The sequence below is a fragment of the Eucyclogobius newberryi genome, unplaced genomic scaffold, assembly GCF_026437365.1.
Source record: "Eucyclogobius newberryi isolate DKJ021-1_F unplaced genomic scaffold, fEucNew1.0.hap1 SCAF_12, whole genome shotgun sequence".
Taxonomy (NCBI): domain Eukaryota; kingdom Metazoa; phylum Chordata; class Actinopteri; order Gobiiformes; family Gobiidae; genus Eucyclogobius; species Eucyclogobius newberryi.
In genome coordinates this window covers 25,702,144-25,729,370 of record NW_027315746.1, presented here as the reverse complement: position 1 = coordinate 25,729,370, position 27,227 = coordinate 25,702,144, and the positions used below count along the sequence as shown (strand labels likewise).

The window sequence follows — 27,227 nt, the reverse complement described above, 5'->3', positions numbered from 1 at the left end:
TATTATTGAAATGGAAGTTGTGATTTGATTTAGCAGATTTGATGCAAGTGAACGTCAACTACATCCATCCCCTTTTCAATCTAAGCATCTGTGTCTGTAGTGGTATGTGAACTATGTGTGCAGCTTTGAAATAAATATATTTAATTTAATTTAACTACATGCTGGATTGTATATAGTAATGTAAAGACACATTTGATACCTAGATACTGATTGTCACTGAAACTAGGGCTGAAACTGGAAACTCATTTCGGAAGGTAGCAATACTGACAGAATAAAACAAATATATATATATTTTTTTTTAAAGGACAAAATTGGAATCTTGAGTAGATTTAGGATTGTCTTTATCTACATCAGAACAGGTGTGAGGCAACATTACAATTTTAAATAAATCAAACATTTTAATTTGTCTTTAATTGCATCTTATTGTATAAAAAGAAGTGTTTTTAGTCATCATTGTGGTATGAAAATAGATATTGCGTATGTGTAAACTGTAGAATCTCATCACCTCACAACACAACACAAACCCATCTCTTCAAAACATGATTTCAAATTGAAAGACTTTTAAAGATAAAGTGGAAGAAGAAGATAAAGTATACTGTATATATACATACACATTATATTATGAAACACATATATTTTTTTTATTGGCCCAAAGGCCAATAAAAAGGTAGAGGCCAGAAATGGGGGATGAGAGAGAAGGGAGAACATGCAGTAAATTGTCGGGATTTGAACTCACGACACACACGTGTGCTGTGCCTTAACCACTCGACCACCGGGCAGCACCTCCATATATTTTCCTGTGAATGAGCATCGTCATAGTCAGTACTCACTGGGTCCATCGCAGTCCACGCAGAAGCTGTTCCCCCTCACGTTCCGTATGGACTGGATGGCCATGGCATCACTCTGGCTGCCTAACCGCGACTGTAATGGAGAGCGAACAGGTCAGCGGGAACTAATCACTGCAAAACAATTACAGCTGAACTCCAAATGGAACTCAAAAGTGCTGAAGCAGATGGGAACGGAAAGGTGTTTCAAAGCGCAGGGAAAAGGACTGAGGCGGGGGCGTATGAATATGAAAATGAGGCTGCTCTATGCTGACACAAGCCATGTTATATCTCTGATGTGTGTCAGTTCTAATAAGAGATCCCCCACACCGCGGCGCACCTGTCTGACAACCTCCTGTGACAGCCTCGAGTTGGCGAGAGAGAGTCGGGAGCCAGGCTACGCCACGGAGACGAGAAGGAGAGCGTTGTGAATGAAGCACATAATGACTAGGCTGCACTATGCACGATTTAGGCAGGTGCAGTGCTAGTTTTTGAGCTATAAAAACTACATGCAGTAGGACACTTGAAGACCATTGTCACATATAAATCACCATTGTCACATAGAAAATTTAAATATAGTGGAAAAAGGATCATAAAAGTTTGAATTTAGTATTCGGAATTTACATACCATTTCGATTCAAAACTCTATATTTGGGCAATTTTATCTTATTGGAATGAAGTGGTAAAAGCTGCTATAGACCCTCCTGGTGACAAGTAAAAAGGATATAACAAAAAAATGTCTAAATCCTGTAATGCCTTTTTGAAATATTTATAACTAGAAATATAACTTGAAAAGCTAACCTATACTAGCAAGATTAAAACCCCAATAATTTCTTCTTCTTCTGAACAGTAACTACATTTTATTGTATACTATATAAACTTCTCTTTTTGCATTTAATTTATGTAAGCTTTCTTGTTCTAGTTTATTCATAATTTTGACTTTTTGTTTTATGTACAATATCCATGGAGATTATATAATGGTCAATACACACTGAAGGGATTAAAATACATGTACAAGAATAGAAATAAATGAAAACAAAAACAAAAAGGGAATTATAAATATAGTGCTTCAGAAATCTGGGAGAAAATAATAGAAGTTCACTGATGAGAAGGGAAAATGCTGCTCCGTCCTGAATAGCCAAAATTAAAATTTGGATTTTTATTGAGTTTGAGGGTTTTCTTCTCCTTCTCAATCACAAGTGCTCCATCAGGCACACGTTTAGTGGAGATTTATCTGTGCTAATGCAGTCTGACTTTGATTGAGTATCTATATTAACACTTGAAAATTCTAATCCAATGTCCAAAAAGCACTTCAACATCAACTTGGCTGTAAGAATTGACATGAAATGTACGATTTGCACGTTGTCACTGGGCGTCTTTTCGGATGACCAGGCCGTACCTTGTTCTTTATGCTCTCACAGGACTGAAGACTCGCAAAGATCTGGCTTTCAATGGCCTGGACCCACAATTCCCTTTCTTCGTATGTAGACGCTTCGAAGTTCCACGTCTGACCCGTCAACGACACAATGATGAACTCGAAGGAATCTTCTTGCTCTGAAAAACAAAAAAAGTAAACGTTAATTGTGGGCGATATAATATGTCAAAGTATTCCTTGGACATACGTATATATTATGTAAGACTTACTGTGTAGGTCAAGTGTACCGCTCTTTACACCATGTTAACAAATAAAAAGCACTCAGAGCTCATTAGGTCCACATTAAAATTATTTCCTGAAACTAGGATTTAAATGCTCCTTTTTCATTTCTCCCAGCAGGATTCTAATAGCTTTTAATGCCATTGTAATTTTCAATCTTACACCACATCATTCACGAGTTAGGTCAGACATAATTTCTCATTAGTGTTTAATTTGTACTTTGAGCGAGATGGAAATATTACATTTGATAAGAAAAAGCTTGTCCCATCTAGAGTTTCCTTACTGGGCCAGACCTCACTAGGAGCCACATGAATTTCAGCAGCAAACATTTGCAGTTCCACAACATATAACATATAACAACAATATATATGCATCATCTCCTCCTTGAACCGACACCTTAACGTGGTGGAGGGGTTTGAGTGCCCGAATGATCCCGGGAGCTATGTTGTCGGGGGCTTCATGCCCCTGGTAGGGTCTCCCAAGGCAAACAGGTCCTAGGTGACGGGTCAGACAAAGATCGGTTCAGAAGCCTCTTATGACGACGACACAATCAAGGCAGTTCACGTCGCCCGGATCGGCGTCACCGGGGCCCCATCCTGGAGCCAGGCCTGGGATGGGTGCTCCATGGCGAGCGCCTGGTGGCCGGGTCTTACCCCACGGGGCCCGGCCGGGCACAGCCCGAAAGAGCGACGTGGGGCCGCCCTCCCGTGGGCCCACCACCCGCAGGAGGATCCATAAGGGGCCGGTGCAGAGAGATCTGGGCGGCAGTCGATGGCAGGGGCCTCGGCGACCAGATCTCCAGACACAGAGACTAACTCTGGGGACATGGAATGTCACCTCGCTGGGGGGGAAAGAGCCTGAGCTTGTGCGGGAGGTTGAGCGATACCGACTAGATATAGTCGGCCTCACCTCCACGCACAGTTTGGGCTCTGGAACCCATCTCCTCGAGAGGGGCTGGACGCTCCACTTCTCTGGTGTTGCCCGCGGGGAGAGGCGGCGGGCTGGTGTGGGCTTGCTGATAGCCCCTCAGCTCAGCCGCCACGTGTTGGAGTTTACCCCGGTGAACGAGAGGGTCGCGTCCCTCCGCCTTCGGGTGGGGGACAGGTCTCTCACTGTTGTGGCGGCCTACGGGCCGAACAGCAGTGCAGAGTACCCGGCCTTCTTGGAGTCCTTGGGAGGGGTACTGGACAGTGCACCGACCGGGGACTCCGTTGTTCTACTGGGGGACTTCAACGCCCACGTGGGCAATGACAGTGACACCTGGAGAGGGGTGATCGGGAAGAACGGCTTCCCCGATCTGAACCCGAGCGGTGTTCAGTTATTGGACTTCTGTGCTAGCCACGGATTGTCCATAACGAACACCATGTTCAAGCACAAGGGTGTCCATCAGTGCACGTGGCACCAGGACACCCTAGGCCGGAGGTCAATGATCGACTTTGTTGTCGTGTCATCAGACCTCCGGCCGCGTGTCTTGGACACTCGGGTGAAGAGAGGGGCAGAGTTGTCAACCGATCACCACCTGGTGGTGAGTTGGATCCGCTGGCGGAGGAGGAAGCCGGACAGACTTGGCAGACCCAAGCGCATTGTGAGGGTCTGTTGGGAACGTCTAGTGGAGCCCTCTGTCAGTAGGGTATTCAACTCGCACCTCCGGGAGAGCTTCTCCCATGTCCCGGGGGAGGCTGGGGACATTGAGTCCGAGTGGACCATGTTCTCCGCCTCCATTGTTGATGCGGCTGCTCGGAGCTGTGGTCGCAAGGTCTCCGCTGCCTGTCGTGGCGGCAACCCCCGAACCCGGTGGTGGACACCGGAAGTAAGGGATGCCGTCAGACTGAAGAAGGAGGCCTATCAGGCCACTCTGGCTTGTAGGTCTCCGGAGGTCATCGACGGGTATCGGCAGGCCAAGCGAGCCGCGGCTCGTGCTGTCGCAGAGGCAAAAACCCGGGCCTGGGAGGAGTTCGGGGAGGCCATGGAGGAGGACTATCGGTCGGCACCAAAGAAATTCTGGCAAACCGTCCGGCGCCTCAGGAAGGGGAAGCAGTGTCTCACAAACACCGTTTAGGGTGCGGGTGGAGGCCTGCTGACCTCGACTGGGGATGTCGTCGGACGGTGGAAGGAATACTTTGAGGATCTCCTTAATCCCTCAGTCACGTCTTCCGAAGAGGAAGTAGAGACCGGGGACTCGGAGGCTGGCTCATCCATCACCCAAGCTGAAGTCACTGAGGTTGTTCGCAAACTCCTCGGTGGCAGGGCTCCGGGGGTGGATGAGATCCGCCCTGAGTACCTAAAGTATCTGGATGTTGTAGGACTGTCTTGGTTGACACGTCTCTGCAACATCGCGTGGCGTTCGGGGACCGTGCCTCTGGACTGGCAGACCGGGGTGGTGGTCCCTCTATTTAAGAAGGGGGACCGGAGGGTGTGTTCCAACTACAGAGGGATCACACTCCTCAGCCTCCCGGGTAAGGTCTATTCCAAGGTACTGGAGAGGAGAATCCGACCGATAGTCGAACCTCGGATTCAGGAGGAGCAGAGTGGTTTTCGTCCCGGTCGTGGAACACTGGACCAGCTCTATACCCTCCATCGGGTGCTCGAGGGTTCATGGGAGTTTGCCCAACCAGTCCACATGTGCTTTGTGGATCTGGAGAAGGCTTTCGACCGTGTCCCTCGGGGTGTCCTTTGGGGGGTGCTCCGGGAGTACGGGGTCCGGGGCCCTTTGCTCAGGGCTGTCCGGTCCCTGTATGACCGGAGCAGGAGCTGTGTTCGCATTGCCGGCAGTAAGTCAGACCTGTTCCCAGTGCATGTTGGACTCCGCCAGGGCTGCCCTGTGTCACCGGTTCTGTTCATAATTTTTATGGACAGAATTTCTAGGCGCAGTCAGGGGTTGGAGGGGGTCCGGTTTGGGGACCACAGGATCTCATCTCTGCTGTTTGCAGACGATGTTGTCCTGATGGCTCCATCAAACCCGGACCTGCAACATGCACTGGGATGGTTTGCAGCCGAGTGTGAAGCGGCTGGGATGAGAATCAGCACCTCCAAATCCGAGGCCATGGTTCTCGACCGGAAAAAGGTGGCTTGCCCTCTCCAGGTGGGTGGGGTGTCCTTGCCCCAAGTGGAGGAGTTCAAGTATCTCGGGGTCTTGTTCACGAGTGAGGGAAGGATGGAGCGTGAGATCGACAGGCGGATCGGTGCAGCGGCTGCAGTGATGCAGTCGCTGCATCGGACCGTTGTGGCAAAGAGGGAGCTGAGCCGAAAGGCAAAGCTCTCTATTTACCGGTCGGTCTACGTTCCTACCCTCACCTATGGTCATGAGCTTTGGGTAGTGACCGAAAGAACAAGATCGCGGATACAAGCGGTCGAAATGAGTTTCCTCCGCCGTGTGGCTGGGCGCTCCCTTAGAGATAAGGTGAGGAGCTCGGCCACATGGGGGGAGCTCGGAGTAGAGCCGCTGCTCCTCCACGTTGAGAGGAGCCAGCTGAGGTGGCTCGGGCATCTGTTCCGGATGCCTCCTGGGCGCCTCCCTCGGGAGGTGTTTCAGGCATGTCCCACCGGGAAGAGGCCCCGGGGAAGACCCAGGACACGCTGGAGAGACTATGTCTCTCGGCTGGCCTGGGAACGCCTCGGGATCCCCCCGGAGGAGTTAGAGGAAGTGTCTGGGGAGAAGGAAGTCTGGGAGTCCCTGCTCAGACTGCTGCCCCCGCGACCCGGCCCCGGATAAAGCGGCAGAAGATGGATGGATGGATGGATGGATATATGCATCATTCCAGAGCACTATAGTAAAAAAATAAAGGCTTTTAAAGGCTTCTGTTGTACAAGACATTTACAATTTATCATCCAGATTGTTCCATATACTAACCCCTTTAACAGAAATACATTTCCTTTTTTTAATTAGTTGGTTTTGAATTTGCTTTTCTAAGAGTGACAGGTTCACTGACTCTCTGATCAAATAACTTTTGTACACAAAGAGGGAGCATATAATTGTATACCTTATATGTCACTACGGCCACAGTATTTAATTAAGCTCATCTATCTTTTGCATGTATTCACAACATTCATTGAAACAAACTCTTAAAACTTCTTAATATAAGTGGGCTCACCTCTCCATAGATCTGGCTTAGCTCGTCTCCATTGAGATGTATGCAATATTGAGGAAGATTCTAGTCAAAGCATTACCATCTCCATGGAGACAATGTGATGGAGCTATAGAAGTCCAAAGTGGTGATAATGAGCTCTAAGTACTTTTTATTTTAGCAATAAAATTGTATTGCTAAAATATCCATCTAAATATTGCAAGTGGGTTGAACAAAAATTGAATTAATAACACAAACAAACCAAAATATCAATGATATTATTCCCCTCTCATACTGGATAAGGAGCGGCTGTGTTAACCAAGTATAAAAATGTCACCTGCCACTTTGCGAGCAGAGGTCTGACACAACATATGCTGAACACATGCTGCTCGCTAAAGTCATTCATTAAGTCGCTACTGTACAATGGAACATCCCTGCTCCGTGCACATGCTTCTGTTCATAGCCAAATGATTTGTAATTACCTAATTATGTCTATGCAAATAGTCATCTCATTTACATAAACCATGTGCGCAGGACTCCAGGCAAGGAGACACCAGGGAAATGGCTCTTCTCTTTAAAACTAATTTTAATATCTTTCTATTAATTCTATTTTAAGTGAATTACACTATGCTGGCATAATATGTTGTGTACAAGAACATTAAAGAATAAAATTGTGCAATTGTACTATGTTAAAATACAAACTTCACCCACCATGTACAAGTGTTGCACTTTGAATGACTTCAAGATTATCAAGTGGAATACAAATGTTCACCCATAGTCTAGATATGTTCTGCTGTAGTGGTGATGTTGAGATAAAACCGTTAATTCTAATGTGTTCTATGGCTTAGAAGTACCAGATGTGTTTATTCAAATTTGCACTTGTACACAGCAATTGGTTGTATTTTTGAAATGTAATATAAGCCCATGAAAGCGGACACAATATTAAAGGGGTGGTACTTAGTATTGAACTATAACATAAGTAGATAATTTCCCTTTACTTGAATTATAAACCGCAGTATTGGTCTACAAAGGCTTACGGTAATAATAAAAATAGGTCAATTGACTCAAAACGGTAGAATTGACAAACCCCTCTTCTTCCTAGCGTCAATTCAACGTTACAAGCAGCACATTTACAGGTTTTTTTTATTTTCAAGAAGTGGTTACGCGACATTTTAAAACACTATATGTAGTATCACTCAAATATTCACAACTACAGGAATGTGGGGGGTGAAAGCCTCAGTTGCAGGACAACAAAGGATTAAGTTGATTAAAAATATGTCCTGTTTAAAATAAATCATTCATTGTAAGGCATTAATACTTGGCAATTTCAAGATAAATAAGCCAAATCCTTATTTCCCTTTCCCCCCTTCACAATTCTTTCCAATTTGACGGGTGAAACGCAACAACTGTACAGCTAAACTAAACGTGTATCATAAAATATTGCAATAGCTGTTCAAATCACTCAGTGCTAGAATGTACTGCTTCTTCTATGAGCCCGTTTTCCATTGTTGCTCGTTGTGTGAGCCGTGTCCCGTAAAAGGTGCTTCCAGATGACAGATGTCAGACACTAATGTAGCAATCTAACTGTGAGGCGCGGGCCATCTCTTCAGGGGGAAAGCCATAATCCAATTAGCTCGACACCAACTTCAATTATCTGATTTAGTTTGTGCCATCGACTACAGGTCACAACCAATCAATACAGACTAGAAACCTCTTTGTTTAGACTCCGGTTGAAGGCGGACGGATAACTGTGTGCAGAAATATTAATTCTATCCTGGAATGATAAGATTAAAACTAGGAAAAAACGGTCTGATTAATTGAAATACATCACAAAATCAATTGTTAGCAATATAGCTTCAGGTACAATAAGCAATGCATTTGATTATATTCTGTGGACACAATTGTTGTTCCACTGGTGTTTTAGTATTTTTGAAAAACCTGAACAAAGCTAATTATTCTGTTGGCTGCCCAGGCAATAAATTGGAGGCATTAAAACACTTTCATTATGGAGATTAAAAAAGTCACGGATGGCTGACTTCTTAAACTGATGAGTGTACAAGGGAAAACAAATCAGATTCTCCATGCACAGTGGGTCACAGGAGAGGCAGACTGCAGTGTGGTAAAGAGTCTGATCTATTGTTGTTGTTGTTGTTGTTGTTGTACAAGGTTTGGGAAATGTTTAGGTCTAAATATATAAGTTTAGTTAATTATTCAACAGACAGATAAGATGATGGATAGTTGGGTCATGACTTTGACGACAAAAACCACAAGATTTGGATAATCATAAAATTACCCAGTGATGGCAGATCATTGTATTGGGCTTGTTAACTTAAAATTATAATAATTGATGATAATTCAATAAAATATTTTTTTTTGTAGCTATATCTACTTTCATAACAAGAAGATTTAAGGCTGACATGACATGAAACATGTCCCGTAACTTTGGACATTTTGTAAATACAAAGACGATTCAGTCACTAATGGCTACGAGATTGAGCAGGTGGGTGACACACTATGCTTTCTTTTGTGTATTTAGTATGAATCTGTAACTTCAGATCATTATTTTTGTTCATTGTTATAGAAACAGAACTATTGGCTGTTCAAAGCTGCAGAACTGATCAACTTCATGGTGACAATTCACCTTAATAAGCAGCAGTTTTTTCATTTCAAAACGGCAATTAATCAAATTAAATACAACTTTGAATAACATTATGATGGAGGGATGAAGGGACCACGTTTAAAACAAGCTTGTAAAGGATCCTGCAATAAAAAAACTTTTCTCTAAAATTTCAGGAGATAGGATGATGATGATATAAATTCCTTTCTGGAGAACCTTAATTTTCCCATTATGTCAGAAGAGCAAAATAAAAAATTAGGAGCTGAAATAACCGTGTTGAAAATAAAAAGTGCAATCAAGAGATTAAAGAACAATAAATCGCCGGGAAGTGATGGGTTCACCTCAGTGTGGTATAAAGACACACTTACTCTTCTGCTCTTAACAACTTTAACAGGACACTTAACTATAATACCTACAGAGGCATCAACTCGATTGTGCCTCATCTAGACCTATTTCTATTCTGAATGTGGACAATGGTATCAGTGGGTACAGAAAGTATTCGGATCCCTTTAAATGTTTCACTCTTTGTTTTATTGCAGCCATTTGCTGAAATGAAAAAGTCTACTTTATGTCTCATTAATGTACACTCCACCCCATCTTGACAGAAAAAAGTCCTGAAATTTAGAGATTTTAGCCAATTTATTAAAAAAGAAAAACTGAAATATCACATGGTCATAAGAATTCAGACCCCTTGCTTAGTATTGAGTAGAAGCACCCTTTTGAGCTAATACAGCCACGAGTCTTCTTAGGAATGATGCAAGTTTTTCACACCTGGATTTGGGAATCCTCTGCCATTCTTCCTTGCAGATTCTCTCCAGTTTATCCCATCTCTCTACTGCATCTCTGGAGATCAGCCACAGTGATATTTGGATTCTTCTTGACCTCTCTCACCAAGGCTCTTTTCTCACGATTACTCAGTTTGGCTGGACGGCAAGGTCTAGGAAGAGTTTTGGTCGTCCCAAACTTCTTCCAGTTAAGGATTATGGAGGCCTCTGTGCTCTCAGGAACCGTGAGTGCTGAAGAAATAATTTTGTAACCTTGGCCAGATCTCTACCTTACAATTCTGTCTCTGAGCTCCTTGGGCAGTTCCTTCGACCTCATGATTCTCATTTGCTCTGACATCAGTTTAATTAAACACAGCTGGACTCCAATGAAGGAGTAGAACCTTCTCAAGGAGGATCCGAAGAAATGGACAGCGCGAGAGAATATGAGTGTCACAGCAAAGGTTCTGAATACTTATGACCATGTGATAGTTCAGTTTTTCTTTTTTAATAAATTTGCAAAAATGTCAAAAAGATAAATGAAAAATATTTCTTTATTTTATTTTAGCAAATGGCTGAGTGAAAAAAGGTGTCTGAATACTTTCCGTACTCACTATATATACACACCTCTATTAGAATGGAACAGATTCTTCCAAATGTAATCCACAATGATCATACAGGATTTATTTACACACAAACAAACACAGATGATCCTTACACAGAATGAATCATATACAAAAACAACAGAACAAAGCTGTAATAATTAGTCTGGACGCCGAGAAGGTTTTTGATTCTGTTCCCTGGCCTGATTTAAAGTATTAAATACACAAATTTCAAATAGAAAATTTAATTAGAAACAATATTTGGGCTCTTTATGAGGGTCCAACATCAAGAATAAAAATCAATGGTCATCTGACAGATCCACTGAATCTGGAAAAAGGGGTGAGACAAGGCTGTCCCTCCTAATTGCTTTGTACCTGGAACCATTGGCCCAATATAATAGACAATCAAAAACAATTTACAGCCTTTAAATCGGTGGGATGGGACATAAAATTGCCTGCTGCGCAGATGTTTTATAATATTTGACCAAACCAGAAATTTCCATACTGATTGTGATGCATTTTCTGCAAAAAACTGGTCAAATGTCTGGATACAAATTAAATGTGCAAAGAATTATGTCATTCTGGCACCCCCCTTTGACCTTTAGAAAGACCTATCGATTCAAATGACAAACATCAAATGATTTTGAAAAATGTACTCTTATCCCATACACTCTCTGGCTTCTGGAGTCATTATTTTTGATTAACTTCATGTGTATTTTAATTGTTTGTATATATGTATTATTGCACTAGGCTTTTAAACTGGTGGGACCCAGATTATGAAGCTCAATGGAAAAATATTGAGAGTGGTGTTGTGCCGGGGGTTCCTGTACAGGCCTTACTGGCAGGTGACAAACGGTTGAGTCATTTGGAGGGCAGAGAGAATCTGTGTTTACAACAAGGAGCTACCAGATTATAAAAGAAAATCAGGTGAAAAGCTTTGATAAGTTGAAAGAATCTTGAATTTGACTTGGAGAAACAAGACAAAAGATGCCCACACTAGCCCTCTGACTGAAATATGTATTAAAGCTTATGAATCAGAACTTGCAAGGGAACAATATCTAAATTATGCAAATGCATTAACAATTTGGAGAGCCACTCATACATACATTAACACATACAGTGTGGCACAATAGATTTCATTTTACATCTGGTGGATCACTAAACAGGGACAAAATGTATGATTCATTTTTTTTATTTATTGTAGTTTGGTCAAAAACAAAACAAAAGGTGCTCAACATTCAAGCACAAAACTAAATTCGAGATACATTAATGTTTTTTGACCAGGTGTAGGCAGAAGCCAAAGCTTATTGTGCCTACCCACTGATTCATGCCAGCAAAACTGTTAAATCGAATGAATAGAAATTCAAGTTTTGTGATTTCTGTCATGTCTTTGTGATTTAATGCAATTTCTTTTTCCTGTTGTGTGAAGCACTTTAAATTGCCTTGTGTACGAATTGTGCTCTACAAATAAACTTGCCTAGCCTTAAAAATAAATGGGAGGGAGAAGGTAATTTTATTTTGGTTGACTAATAATGAGAAAATGTATGTACATTGCAGGGGGGAACCACAAAATCATATTCTGTGTTGGATGAGTTCATGTTCTGTTGGAAGTGTGACAAATCTTTAATAACACCATGTCAAAGTGCACATTATTCACAGGGAAATGCAGAATGTTGGAGAAACTGGTTGCAAGGAGGCAAACCATCCTGCCCTGTTGCTCTGAGATATTGAATATTGAGATATTGGATTTTTAGTAGCCTTTTGTTTTCATTTTCATGCCTTGAAATGTTTCATACATCAGCATCTTAATTTTCCGTGCAGATTATTTGGCGTCTGTCAAAACATCATGCTCATCTTTTATAGAGAATAGTTTGAGTCAGTTCTCAGATATGGGATCACCAGCTGGTTTTCTGGTCAAATCAAAAACACTATTAAAAAAAAATAGAGAACCAGAGCCCAGGGCCTTAAGGGTTCTGCGCAGTATCTTTGTTGTTCCTGGTACAGAACTTTTGAGGTCTGATGTTTTTCCTGGGATCTGCTGTAGCCACTCCTCCAGTCGGAGGGTCACTGCCTTAAGTGCTCTGATGACCACGGGCACCACTTTTGCCTTCACCTTCCACACATTCTCCAGCTCCTCTCTGAAACCCTGGTATTTCTCCAGTTTCTCATGTTCCTTTTTCCTGATGTTGCCATCACTTGGTATTGCCACATCACCCACAATGGCTTTCCTCTGCCGTTTATCCACCACCACAACGTAAGTCTGTATCTGGAAGTCCCACAGGATCTTGGATCGGTCATTCTGTACCATCTTTGGAGGCGTTTCCCAGGTTTACAGGCCCGCACAGTACACTATGCCATCCACTTGGTTATGGCGCTTCATGTATGCTTTCCCTCCCAGCGTAATGTGTTGGATTGTCTAAGGGGCTTCTTTACACAGCCTACACCTAGGGACTTGTCTGGTGTGGTAGATCTAGGCCTCTATTGCTCTGGTGCTCAGGCCCTCTTCCTGTGCAGTCATGAGGAGTACCTCTGTGCTGTCCTTCAGTCTGGCCCGCTCTAGCCATCGTTGACATCAGCCACTTCAGTTATGTTCCGGTGGTACATCCCATGTAGAGGCTTGTTCTCCCATGATGGTCCCTCCAGCACCTCATCATCCTCTGTTCCCCAGTGTCTGAGACATTCACTGAGCACGTCATCTGTAGGAGCCTTGTCCTTGATGTACTGGTGGATCTTGGAGGTTTCATCCTGGACAGTGGCTCTCACAGTCGCTAGTCCATGGCCTCCATCCTTACGGCTAGTGTACAGTCTCAGGGTGCTGGATTTGTGGTGGAACCCTCCATGCATGGTGAGGCGCTTTCACATCTTAACATCTTGTCTGTATCTTATTATTCCTGCAGGGTAACTGATCCCTGGCAAGGTGTAGCTGTTTATACCCCGGGACTTGATTTTGCAATTGAGCTGGCTTCTTAGGACTCGTCTTACTTGTTGCAGGTATTTGGCTTTTGCCGATTTCCTTATTAGCTCTTCAAGGTGGCCATGTACCTGTGGTAGTCCAAGGTACTTGTAACCATCACCAATGTCTGCTATTGTTCCTTCTGGGCGTGACCCCTTCTGTGAAGACTACCTTCTCTCGCTTTGTCATTTGACTATTCAGCTCTGAAGATCCTGGTTGTGTTGATCAGTGAGTCTATGTCTCTCTTGAACTTAGCATACATCTTGATGTCAAAATAATACATTATTATGTTTTTAATTATTCTTGTAGTTTTGAAAACTACATTGAGCATATTCATATTTTTGTTTTTTAAAGGTTTTTTTGGCCCATAAGCTTTATTAGACTTGAGTGTGAAATGGGGATGAGAGAGAAGGGAGGACATGTAGTAAATTGTCGGAATTCCGACACTACAGCTGGCTGCACATCGAGCCTGGCATGTGTGCTGCCGCCTTAAGCACTTGACCACCAGGCAGCAGTATCAAGCCTATTCCATGGTATAAAAAGTTTGAACTTGTTTTATTGCGATAAAACTACAGCAAGATCATATTTGTAGAAGTGTTGAACATAAAAGAGACATCTATTCAAGACCATCAGAGGCTAAAATCCTGACTAAATGATCACAGATTTGTCTCACACAAGAGTATGATTACAAGTCTAGGCATCCCATCATTACGTCTTGATGTTATCCACAGTACAGCTATTTCCTCCATAAGACAGAGCCATTGAGCAGTATGTGGGGTCAAAGTGCTCTCTACAGTAAACATGAGCCATACGCATCACTGCTATTGTCCAGGCACCTGCCACGAGGCGCTAGTAAAAGAGCCATTAATGCTTTTGTTATTACGCGTACAGTGAGCTACAGAACAATCACCTCGTCACATTAACGTGCACATTAACCCTCTGACCACATCTTTCTATGAACCCACCATCAGTAAGATCTTACCAATTACAGAGAAATTAACAGCGTTCTGACAGTGGGGGACAAGAAAAAGGACAATTTAAAGCCAACTGAAGTGATGAGTTAAATATAATTTTGCTTAATTAACGCAGCTAAATGAAAAGGAAATTACAGTCAATTGGTTGTTGAGGTGCAAAGTACAGTCCAGATTTAGATGTTCAACATTAACAGTGATTATGAAACAGCTCAAATGACTGTCAGGACGAAATGTCATTAATGAGTGGTCAATAGCTAGCAATGAAGAAATTAAGCCATTAGTTAACATTGGCTGCAGTAATATCACTTTGCATTGTGAAATAGACCATTAAATCAATGAAAATTTAGTTAGTTAGTCCATAAAATAAACGACTGTAGAAGACTCTTGAGTACAATCATTCTGTAATGGTTTGGCACCAAAATGTTTTAAGGGGTGCCATTCACTCACTATCTAAAGGAATATATAATGTTTCAAGATAGTTTCCAGCTTAATTGAGCACCTGTTTTAATTTTCAAATACCCACGCAGCGCTCCTTATTTCTATTTTTCCTTGTAGCCATGTAAGAGGGAGCGCTAAAAGAAACAGACTTGTTGCTTAATGGATATAATGTGTTTTATAACTTTGTATTCATACTTGCAGAATAATAAAATTGGTTTTGTTATAAGGGGTTTGTTTCAAGGATTGGTATTGGTTTGCTTTTAGTACGGGCAGATACTTTAAGCCAAAATGTCAGTATCATATGCACTGAACTTTTTTGATTTAGTGTAGTTTAGTTTATTAAAAACTAGGGATGTTCGGAAATCGGGCCCGATCATGTGGTTTCAGACTCGATCGAAACCGGACGTCACCTCCCGATGACTGATCGGATATAAATTTGACTCTTATTAGTTTGATCAGCGCTATACATTTCAAGCTTATTATTAGTCTCTCACCTCCGTATAACGCATGAATGGATCGCGACATTCTACTGCTGTAAAGCCCACACTTTAGGGCAGTAAACTTTTGTTTTGTTTTGCGCCGTGCGATCCTGCATGTCACAGCAGAGCGCATCACACAGATTAAGGAAAAATGCTAAATAACTGGCATCGACAAGCAAGTGGTTGATGTAATTTTGCGCGACAACGCTGCTAATATGAAGAAAGCTATGGGTGAGATGATGTGCGGTTTGGGCGAGGGCGTCATCACCATTCCGGAGCGCAGAAACGGGGGTGCGGAGTGCGGGCTGATAGCGCGGCGTGATAGACATCGTGGCTACCACGAGGATCAGAACACTCGCCCCTGGCTTACTCTCGACTCGACATTCAGATGGATTTCATCAAGGAAAACATACATTTTATTATTTAAGCCAGAAGAGTATTAAGAGTACAGTTCTGACTTTATGACACTGTTGCACTTTCATTTAATATGCACTTTGCTTATTTGTTTACATGCCTGCTGGGTATTTTAAGTTGAGCTGCAATTTTTATTTAATTCAAATTTTGCATTATTATTTCTTATTCAAGCTACCTCAAAGAAAGGTGCACTGTTAAAGTGTTGAGAAATAAAATGAAAACTGGGGACAACCCGTGTTGCATTTGTGCATTTTTAAAAAATGTGTTATGAAAGTATCGGATCGGGACTCGGTATCGGCAGATACTCAAAATCAGATGACTCGGAATTGGATAGAGGCCAAAAAAACCTGATCGGGACGTCCCTATTAAAAACCCTATTATCTCCGGACATATTTGTTGCTATTCTTCCTGGGGTCTCTTCAAATCCATTACATTTTGAGAACATCTTCGCTCAAATATTTGATCAATTATAACTAAACTTGGGTAAGTCTTTTCAAAATCTCTGTGGTCACAAGCAAGATCTTTCATGTTCAGTGTGTGTTCATTTCAGAGGAATGTAAAGCAGTAGAATTATTCTCAAACATAGAAGCTAGAGTGCTTTTAGAGTCAGTAAATGTTGAAGCAGAGACACTGGTGCTGAGCTCTAGAGAAGCAGATGCTCCTAACTCTCAGGACGATGGCCTGATTAGCACCTGGGGCCTCTGCTCTGACACAGCTGTGCTCCTCCACCAGGCTGCAGTCGCACATCCATTCAGTGTAAGCTCTTCACACTAGCGCCGTCCGCACGGGGCCTTCAGTAGTTTGTTAAGCCTGTGTTGTATCCATTTGTGCGGCGCTGAACGATGACAGGGCGCCTGGTGCAGAGGTGAGCTATTGTTTTTGTGCGCAGGATGTGTTGTGTTGCGTCGTCTGCATGCATCAGGCAGTCACTTAAAGAAGTGCTTGCCGTTCCTGTGAATTAACGAGCAGTTGGGAAGAACAGGCCAAGGCGGTGCCATCTGTAAATGTCACAGGCACTGCTTGCTCATTTTACACATCATTAAAGCCAATATTCCTAACCTGTATCAGAGCAATCAGGAGCAGGCCATTACTGCCACAGCGGCCCCAGGGGAACCAGCACCAAACTCAGAGAGAAGAGCGGGCAGAGAGAAAGCACACTCTTTATCTGTGACACACAAACAGAGGAGCCATGATGCAGCGTCATACACCGCTCACCTAACTGCTATAAACAAACACATGGACTCAGCACTCAGCGCACTTCACTAATACTGCTAATAGCTAGTGCATTTAACAACAGCAGAATGAAACAGGGCCAATTACACATGTGTCTGTGGGCAGTGTGTATACAGCCCAAATGAGAATCTTGTTATTCCTTTGCTTCGTACTGAGGGGCTCACAAAGCGAAGCCATTACAAGAGTGGGGGCTCCAGGGACAGCTTTAGGAAATGAGAGCGAGTCTGGGAGTGACAAAACAAAGTATTGAGATAAACACCCACCATTAGCACAGGCAGTTAAAGCTCCATTTCCTTATCCTCAGCTGGACTCCAGAGGATATTAACCCTTACTTTACTGAGGTGCGGGACAGGAGGCCATACCAGCTCAATATACCACAGATTGTGTTCACTTTCACCAAAGAATCCCAGGAGTAACCAAGTGGGCCAGGCTGAATGCTGTAGATTAGTGCAATCACATCAGAGAGGATAATTGAAAAAGCCAAACTAAAGAAACCCTTTGAAAATCAGAACATATGTTTATTTTAGAGCTTTATTGTAATAACTTCTGTTAATGGTTAGCTTTTCGGTACAAACATGTTCATTCACAAACTTGACATGGCTATAGTCTTTAGTCTAAAAGGGGACATATTATGCAAAATAAACTGTCAACAGTGTATCATCAAAATTCCTGTTTTCACCTACCCCCAATCCCCCCCATCACATCCATGTAATTGTTTGCGATTACTCGAAAAATGAAGACTCCGAGTGATTACATGTAGGGTTCTAAAATGTCATGTAGCACCTTTTCAAAAATTCAAAAACGTAAATGACAATTTCAAAATCTGAAATTTTGCTATGTAGAGTCTTAACAGTTTTGCGGTTTTGAACAGGAAGTCAATGGACCCCTTTCTAGTCCTAACATGCCTATATTGCAATTCACAAAGAACAAAATGTAAACTTGTTCTACTTATGTTACAGTTCAATACAAAGTACCTGAAAAAGCATATAATGTATCTTTTTATAATTGTGTTGATGAAGCCATTCAATTCAAACTAAAACTCTACACATTGTCTCTGTAGTATGAACACGAGGGGCCCAGGCATGTGTCTACTATAACATTATACCTTAGAAAGGCTTCAGAGTTTCAACAATAAGAAGGCTATTCAGATTAAAAAAACTTTTCTCAACATACACAATTATTGGCATAATTAGATAGTTACGTTACTTCAGACCAACACGTAATCACAAAGACACTTAATATGTCACAAGACATTCAATCCAAGTCTGTTTGACAGTGACAGTATTTTGTAGATAATCATTGGACACAAGAGGCCACTTTTCATCTGGTCACGTTCTGATTTAATTTGCTAAACAATAAAACTAATTTTATGATCATGTCATTTAGTGGAGAGTTTCTTACAATCATTTTATAATTAATCACTTGAAGAATGATATTAAATCCTTTATTGATTAAAACGTTATCAGCCCTTTCAAACACCAGAGGATTTTAGAGAATATAACAATAGTTACAACAGCACTTCTTTTTGTTGCCCGTAGGCTTTATTGACAGGAAAGTAGAGAGTGAAATGGGGGATGACATTCAGTAAATGTTCGGCCTGAACAGGAAATCGGTTGAACATACGGTATTCTGGAGATGATATTGGCCTCAGAGCATCCCCATTCCTCTTTCTTCTCTAAAACAATTTAATTGACAGCATGACAAGCTTCTTAAAAGACTACGGCAGGCCATTTGTTATTAATTTAACAATGTCTACCAATCTGCGCCAACAGCCTTCTGAACACCAGCACAAGCTTTCTGAACACTAGAACCAAGGGAAAGTAAGGGAAGTGTCTTGCCAAAAGACACGATAACAGTAGAGACGGGTCAGAGCTAAAACTAAATGGTGACACTGTTTAAGGATTACTAAGATCTCTTTAAAGTATGGAAATGGGCTGCAGTTGTTCTTGCATCTGTGAAAACGGTTTTAACTGGGATCATTCAGGGTTTAGCTGAAAGTGTTAGTGCCAATGCTTACATGGGCTGTGTCTACAAATAGCTGACCCAAATTTGAAGCAGCAGACTAAAGAAAGTGAAAAGTTGTAAAAGATGAACTAGATAGAGAAGCTTGTTCTTTATTATTATTTGTATCACCACTTAAGTTAAGAGTTAAAACACATGGAAGTCTGAAACAGCCAACAATGAACATTTGGTGCACTTTCTTTAAAAGATAAATACATTAATGACACGCGCTGACAGTCAGCATTCATCAGAGGGCTCCCCTTGAACATAGCTCTTTATCGGCCATCGATTTTGCAGTAGGTTTATGGGAGCAACGCACGGAGAGAGGCGGCCGCTGTGAAAGGCATTACGGCACTGTCAGTCGCCTCGCTGTGCGTCCTGCATCATTCTTTAAGCACATGAGTTCATTATAGCGCACGGCTCTGACAGAGCACAGTGTAATAAGGACAGTGTCCAATTGGCTTCTTCTCAGTGAAAATATGGACTCTATTCCATCCATTTTACCTTTTACATCTTTTTATTTGTGATATGTCCAAACTATAGTGATTAATCTCAATAAATAAATACATGTTGTGGAACTATTTCAGAATGTATACATAATTTTAAAAAACAATCTAACATTTAAATATGATCATATTCATCAGTTATCTATAAGAATACATTTACAGGTGGGTGGAATTGATGTGTAAGGGGACAGAAACTCTTGGGCAAAAATGTTTCAAAGTGAAGAAAATGTAGGATTGGAGCCATTGCAATTGAAGTTTTTAAACTAAATATGATATCTGCTGAACGGGCCAAAGTCACGATTTATACCATATAAAACAGTTATACCAAATACACTATCTGAAGGCCTTCTCTTTTCTCTAGGTTCCAGCAAGGTCTATTTTAATATTTGTGGCTAAAGACCATTTCACTCCAAATAATGATATGATAAAACATGCCTGGATATAGTTGAACAGTACTACACAGGAACTCTCATTCAGTGAAAGTTTCCTCCCAGCTCCCCTTCAAACCGAACACATGTTATCATGACCAAAATTATATCTCATCTTAAGACGCCGCCTTGATTTATGATGCTTCAAAACTACTAAAATTCAATTTCAGCCTGCACTGCACGCTTCTGATTGCCCCGTAAATGAGATAAACTGATAGCAATTTATTCAAAGATCGCACCTCGCTCCGCTCCTCTCTCTCCTGTGCGTCTGGATCACATCAAGACCTGGGTGAATCCAATATTTAAAGTGGTACGTCTGTATTTTAGGGCATTCAGCAGAACAGACAAGCCGAGGCTAATAGAAAACTTCACAGGGACCACGAGAGAGACGGAAAACAATGTGCGTGTTTGATGACGTGAGGAACATTGGGGATATGGCGTTTCCTGCCTGATCGCTCTGATACCTCCTCCTCAGAAAGTGGAGTGCAGCCTGGCTTCATTTACTACAACCTACGGAGGACAATTATCACACACAATCCCTGTTTAAAAATGCTCTTACGTCACTGTTGGCAGAGTGTATTAGTAACATTGATTGTTTGCTATTCCGGACTTTGGATCGGCTGAACGTTACATTTCGAAGAGTCCTTGATTTCTCATGAATTTAGATAGATCCTAAATGTCCTTGCTTTTACAGTATGTGTATATAACCTTTGACCTTACTGTGAGCGGGCAACTATCTCCACAAACCTGACTTGACGTATTGTGCTGGTGGAACCTCCTCTTGGTGGTTTCCATGGAAATGTTGTTGCTTTGGTTATAATATTCCATAAAATGTATCTGACATGTTTTAACTCGGTTTCCATGGAAATAGCTAGTTACATATTGTGAATTTAAAAACAAATCAATAAGGTATGACGTTAAGAAGACGCAAAATAAGCATGTAGGAAAGCAATAACTTTGCCAGCAAGATGAATTCTCATGATTTTTGTGAATTCACAAACTCTTGAGAATTGCTGCTGATTCACTTGCAGTACGCTCCAGTGGTAAACGGGCCAATCACATGGCATTTAGGGCACGTAGGCGAGACCTGAACCAATCACAGAGAAGCGTTGTGGTTTGGGCAGAAATCAAAACAACCCTAACCAATACAAACTTATGACTCTTCATCTACAGTATGTGTACCACACATTTGACCCATCCTTCAATGCCACTGAGGCAACCTGTTCTAGGTTGACAGTGAAAGTTCAAACTACATATAGAAAGGAGCTATGACGGGTTGTGGACCTCCACTAAATGACAACTTCTTGATGTGAGAGTGCTAGCCACTAAGCCATAATGTCGTCATCTTAGAACTCAAAAGACATGCGGAGCAAAGTCAATGTACATGAAGAAAGTCGGTCGATTTTTTTTCCCCCTTGTAATGAAATAGTGGCACATTTTCTCATCCTATTATTTTAGTTTGAAGATTTTTAGTTGAACGTGTAAAAGAAAAAAATAAATCTCCTGGAGCTAAAAGGCAAAAGGGCCTATACAAGGGTCTAGTGTTTGAACAATACGAACAGCAGCACTTATCTCTGTGATGCTGATGATGTGCGCTCCATACAATGTGGTCAACAGAGCCATTCAGACTTTAAAGAGGAGCTGTCAGCGAGCGTGATAAAAAAAGTATAATGATTATTAATGCTAAGCCCCATTTAGGAGGCGTCAATGCCATTGTTGTTGTTATCCAGCGTATCAATCTTGTTGATTGATCATCGCGCTCGGGTGACATCAGTTTTATGGCCTCTGAAATGCGTCTCAGTGTTTTCACAATGCCATCCAATTAGGGCACTCCATTCATCATTGGGCCGGGGAGTCATTATTAATTGGGTGGAGAGGAGACCAACACTCCCCTGCTGGGAAGGACCCCGGCTATAGGAGAGCGCACTATTCACAGAGGTGCAGAGAGGAAGAGAGAGGAGTCTGTGAGAGGGAGGCGCATGGACAATGCAAATATACTCACCTTTAATGAACGCCAATGACAATTAGAGAGGCAAAAGCACGTGTGATCAGTGGATTTATTTTGCACTTGTAATTAGAACTTGTAATGTTGATACTACTTAGAAAAGTGCATTCAAGTTTGACAGTGGTACAAATCATATGGATCATTTGTGGCAATATTCCTGACTAATACAAGAGTAAATTCAAACCCTGACAGTTAGCAGCAAAAGCAAACAACTGAAATGTAACATTTGCTTTTAAAATTTACCTCTCGTAGTGGGTGGGCAATATTGAAAAAATATATTTTTTTTGACTATCCCGATTCAATTCAATAAAAATGTGTTAATACATTTCTTTAAAAGTTTTAGTTGAGGTTTAGTTATCAGACAAATGTGAAATATTACCATATCCAAAATTACTTTTACCCCACTTTTATTTTTTATCAGCTCTTTTTGTACATTTGTTACTATAAACACTATAATTGATATGTAAATTTGGAATATCTTCAAAATATTATCGAGTTTTTGATATGTTGCCAACATCTACTTACAAATCAGTTGGATAATTTGTGGCTTCTACATTTTTGTATAAATATTTTTTTTGGCTATTGACTAATAGAATAATAAATACAAATCCTAAGAGTTAGCATCAATAGCCAACAAAGTAACTTATCAGTCCTTTAAATTTCACCTCTGAGCTTATTGAGCTTATTGAGCTTACTTTTTAACCATGCTCAGAGCCAGATATGTACGCATTTGATTTACATTAGCTGCACGTAAACTGTTGAGTGTGTGTATACCTTCATTCCCCGCTGAAAGGCCGTCTGGCTTGGTGATGCCGGTGCTCTTTTTCCTTCGGTGTTTCTTGCGGTTGGCGTGGGGCGACGGAGGGGGTTCAAGTTTGGGACTGGTAGCACTGCCCAAATTGGAATTGGTCGGGTCTCCCATACCATTGGCTGAAAGAAACAGACCACAATTAGATGTTAAGTGGCAAAATTCACCCTCAATAGAGAAAGAAAATGTTTGTCTTTTTAACTTTATTTGCAGGTGACACATTTTGCATTCAAATTGAAAAATCTCCAATTACCCGGAGTCAGAGGTTGAAAAAATATATATCTGTCGATGTGCAGTAAAGTATAACATTAAAATTCTTAGAAAACATTTTGAGATGTGACCTAAAAGTAAGTGTGTTGGTGATGCTTTGGACAGAGTGAAGGACACGTATGGGGCTATCAGTGAACAAATGGTTACCTGGCTTGGCCCCTGGCAAAGCTCTCTATATAACTGTCTCAGAGTGACAGGGGGCTAAGAGCCGGCTTTGTTTCTTGTAAGTGATTTTATAAATGTGATATTAACCTGTGCTACCGTTGGGCAGAGGCGTTTGAAGGAATGGGACCACGGGAGGGGGTTGTCAGCTTGCCATCCTTCTGATTTCCTGACATTTGACATCACTTTCCCTTCTTTCCCCTCCAGATGTCATTATGAATCTGAGAGTAGGGGCCAGGGGCCTGGGGGAGCAGGAGGGGAGGGCCAGTAGATGGGCCCCATATTGCTCTGCTCTTACCACCCTGTGAGGTGCTGGCAGCTTCCTCCATTGTCTCCCATCAAAAGCTCATTGTAGTGTGGCAAACTCCATTCATTTCCCTGCGCACCGTCCCAGCCCCAGGGGTGGGGTGCAGGAGGACAAGGGGCTCTGGGATTATTGCTGTTGTCGTTGCCAGTTGCACATGCGATAATGTGCGGTGCTGTGCCATTAGCCAGTGTACAACATTAGGCCTAATTCGGTCATTACCTTTAGGGAGATGGGGCCGTCTTGGTGGAGTAAGATGAGCTCAGCAGGGGTGTGAGGATGCTAACGTTAGGGGGAGAACAGTGTTGTTACGGCCTAAGGATGCAATGTTTCAGAGAGGAGCCAGCACCTGAGACACTTCATTTCATCTGAGCTCAATTTAAAAGTTAACCATAAATGTTCTATTCATTTAAATCATATGAAAGAACAATCAAACTGAGGTGGCTTGTGAGACCACAGTAGATGGTACAGTATGTGCAACAATCTGAGTCTTTTTCTTCTGTAATAGCATTTATTAAATAGCATCCCATCAATAAACATAACCCGAGTGCGTGTGCCGGACTATTCTGTTTGAATGGCAGCACTCAGCCACACATGTAGCAGCGCTAGTCGAAGCGTCTGTTTCAATTTCCCTGCTCTCTTACAACAGCCCCCCTGAGACGAGTCATTAGCTGGCTCAGACAGCTGGGGGCACAGGGGTCCTCCCTGTGCGCGCCAGCGTCTGTCCCAACTGCACTGCTCCGTATGGCAGCAGCAAGACATGAGCGCAGACCTGCCTCCAATGTGACAGCCAGCATTTGTTTAATGTCGCTTGAGGTTAAAGGGGAGGGCTGCCCCTGGGGGCCACAGCCGTGTCATAAACACCTCTAATTATCAATTTTAGGCCTTAATGTTGTGGAAAATGACCCTGGCCCATTCAGCCCACACCTGCAGCACATGTGGGACAGGAAGTCTCTCAGTGTTCCCTCCACAAAGGTGGAAAGAATTATAGTTAGACTGGATGGACAGAAAGTAAAAGGGAATTAATATGTACAATATATATAGGAGGATACATGTTAGATATAGCAAACAAATAAGATGTGTGACACGATGGATTTTGTATTTTAGTCTGTTGTGTTTGTATAACTTGTTTTCTGCTTTGTTTAAAGTTTCTTTGTGGAGAAATTTGACACATTTTTTTTAGTGATTCTCATTTCAAACCACGTGTTAGTCACCCTAGCATTTACATACCTACACCATAACTTAGCATTGCATACCCTACCTTTAAGTTCCTGAACCTTAAGTGCTTCTCATTTGAGAGGTAAGAGCTGCAGATTGGATTACTTTAGATGAGAATGATGAAGTTGGCCTAGTGGCGGTACATTATTAGCCGGCTGTTAGCGCCTTTAGAGCCATCAGAAGGCAGCGCCGTAATGAAGTCTCTTTCCCACTCTGCTCAGATCACCTGGGCAGCGGGATAGGTGCGTGGCTAACCTGTGATTACACTGTATTACGCTCCTGCCATGGAGATGACAGTTTAAAGGCTTCAGAGTGGAGCCAGCTTTCTAATGCTACACTGGAAATGAATGACAATGTAAAAAGGCCCAGAGTGGGGGCTGTGAGGGGGGGGTCATTCATTGTTATTCAAGAGGCTTGGGGTGAGGAGCACTATGATTCTGCCGGGCCCCTTGACATGGCAGCCCTGCCTGTCCTCAATCAAAGCCAACGGCTGCAATTAATGGCAAAAATTAGAAACAATCACCGCCTCCCCCTTATTATCCTCAATTAGAGCGCACTAATCAAGGCCTGATCGCGCTCCGCTGCTCTCTCCAAACTAAATGTCAAACTTCATTATGGCCTGGCGTAGAAATCAAACGCCCCACATGCTATCACCCTCACATCGGGAGGCCAAGGCGTAAAGCGCGGTGCCACAGGAGAAGGCTATTGCTGCATTAACTACCCGTGTGTCCTCATTTGCAAACTTAACACTGGAAAAAGTCTCTACTAAATACACATAAACATTTTCACATTTAATAAAATGTGTCTGAAGTTTGGGTGAGCTGGTATTAAGGTCATCAGTGTTGGAGTTTTGATGTTAAGAATACAATTATAAATATGGTAATATTGCCATCAAGTAAATACTCATTTTGAAGTATTGTAGAACAGTTTGAGTCTGAACTGTTAATATACTGTTCAATATTAGAGAATTTACAGAGATTGAACACATAGAAATTAGTTTTTGAAGATCAAATAAAATTAAAAATGTGTGAGAATTGGACTAGAATTGCCTTACATTAACAGTTCAAACTAAAATTTGACAATCTGATTAAATCTGATCTGCAAAATACATAAATTAGTCAAATTAAAGTGAAATGATAAAACAATAATAATTTGTTGTGTGTTAAGCAGAAGTCTCACCATTTGAATGAATTTAACTTCATAGTAAATTTAATCATTGATAATTTGCAATACAGTGTTAAAGTATTGCCACTTATGCTTTAACTAAATAGACCTTTAACAATCATGGCTCTTAATATGCCATCTGGCTGGAATTAAATCTCTAATTAAATGTTTAAATGCTGTCTTCCTACGTTTGACAACCACCAAAGACTTCACAAATAACTATATTTGCTGTGTAAAACTGCCAAATACCTGGTTCTAAGTTTGGCTAATTCAAGTATTCAAAGCTGTGCGATGTCTTTTAGTAATAATTGGAGACTACTTTAAATGCTAAGCAACTTGTGACTTTGGCTGTCTGACATTACTCTTCAGGACTACCGCGTATGAAGTTCTAGTCATCAGCTCCACTCTTTAGAACGCCTGTCTTTTAATTCAGGTTCAAAGATTGAGACGTGTCCGAGGAGCGCTTCATCTAAACAAGCATTAAGAATGACTGCCTTTATGAATGCAAGCAATGGAAAAATTGGGTAGAGTTTTAATCAAAAATCGGCGCTCAATATTCAAGAGACGTGACTACCTGCTGCTTGTTCCTGGTGCTCAATGGGTTTACAAATGAGGACATTCTTTAAATAATATGGAAATGGTTAGCATTTATTCTCCGGTGAGTCATCAATCTGCTGTTTTTGCATCACAGAATCACATTTTATGTTAACCCGCAACCTTCACCAAGGATAATGGAGTGATTGGTTCAAGTCAATACAAATGGCAAAACATGAGCACCCTTCACCGCGATACACCCGCTATTGATCCATCCATCCCGGGGTCACAGCGCAATCTAATCTGCACTTTGGATGAAAAACTTATGCTTTTTAAAATGAAAGAAAGTTTTTGAGGTGAAAACTCTTGCATTTGCATTTCAGAGTCTGTACGTTGCTGTTCCGACATCTATCATACGACGCGATATTATCTGCAGCTCATTTGCCGCGTTCATTTGTGGTTACCTTAAGAGTGGCGTGAAAATAATTGGACAAACGGCAAAATAATGCGAGCAAATTACAGCAGCGTTTTAGTTGAAGGCTTGATGGTGGTTAATGGGCTGTGGTAATATTTTGGACCAAATACAAAGATTTGAGCATATTTGAACAGGAAAATGTCCTCTAATTGTCCACATCAGAGACATTTAAGTTTGGAAAAAAAGTTGTATTGGTTCTTGCTGCTTATTAGTGCTAACAGAGTATTTTAATGACTAGAGATATAATGCAGTGTAATAGCATCAGATTAATACCAGATTAAATAGTAATATTGTCAGAAATTACTCTGTACAGGAAATGTGAATATGAAAATATCTTGT

At 41.8% G+C, this 27,227-nt stretch overlaps 1 protein-coding gene across 3 annotated transcripts in view; it reads right to left on the bottom strand.

Annotated features, from left to right (window-relative positions):
- Nucleotides 1–27,227, bottom strand: part of agap3 (ArfGAP with GTPase domain, ankyrin repeat and PH domain 3) — a 158,621-nt gene that overhangs the window by 18,279 nt on the left and 113,115 nt on the right. For all 3 annotated transcript variants that reach the window (XM_072441675.1, XM_072441676.1, XM_072441674.1), the window contains exons 13-15: nt 22,728–22,883; nt 2,224–2,378; nt 831–921 (exon numbers count right to left, since the gene is read on the bottom strand). In XM_072441675.1, the coding sequence (XP_072297776.1) occupies nt 831–921; nt 2,224–2,378; nt 22,728–22,883 (402 nt within the window). The remainder of the gene's footprint in view (nt 1–830; nt 922–2,223; nt 2,379–22,727; nt 22,884–27,227) is intronic.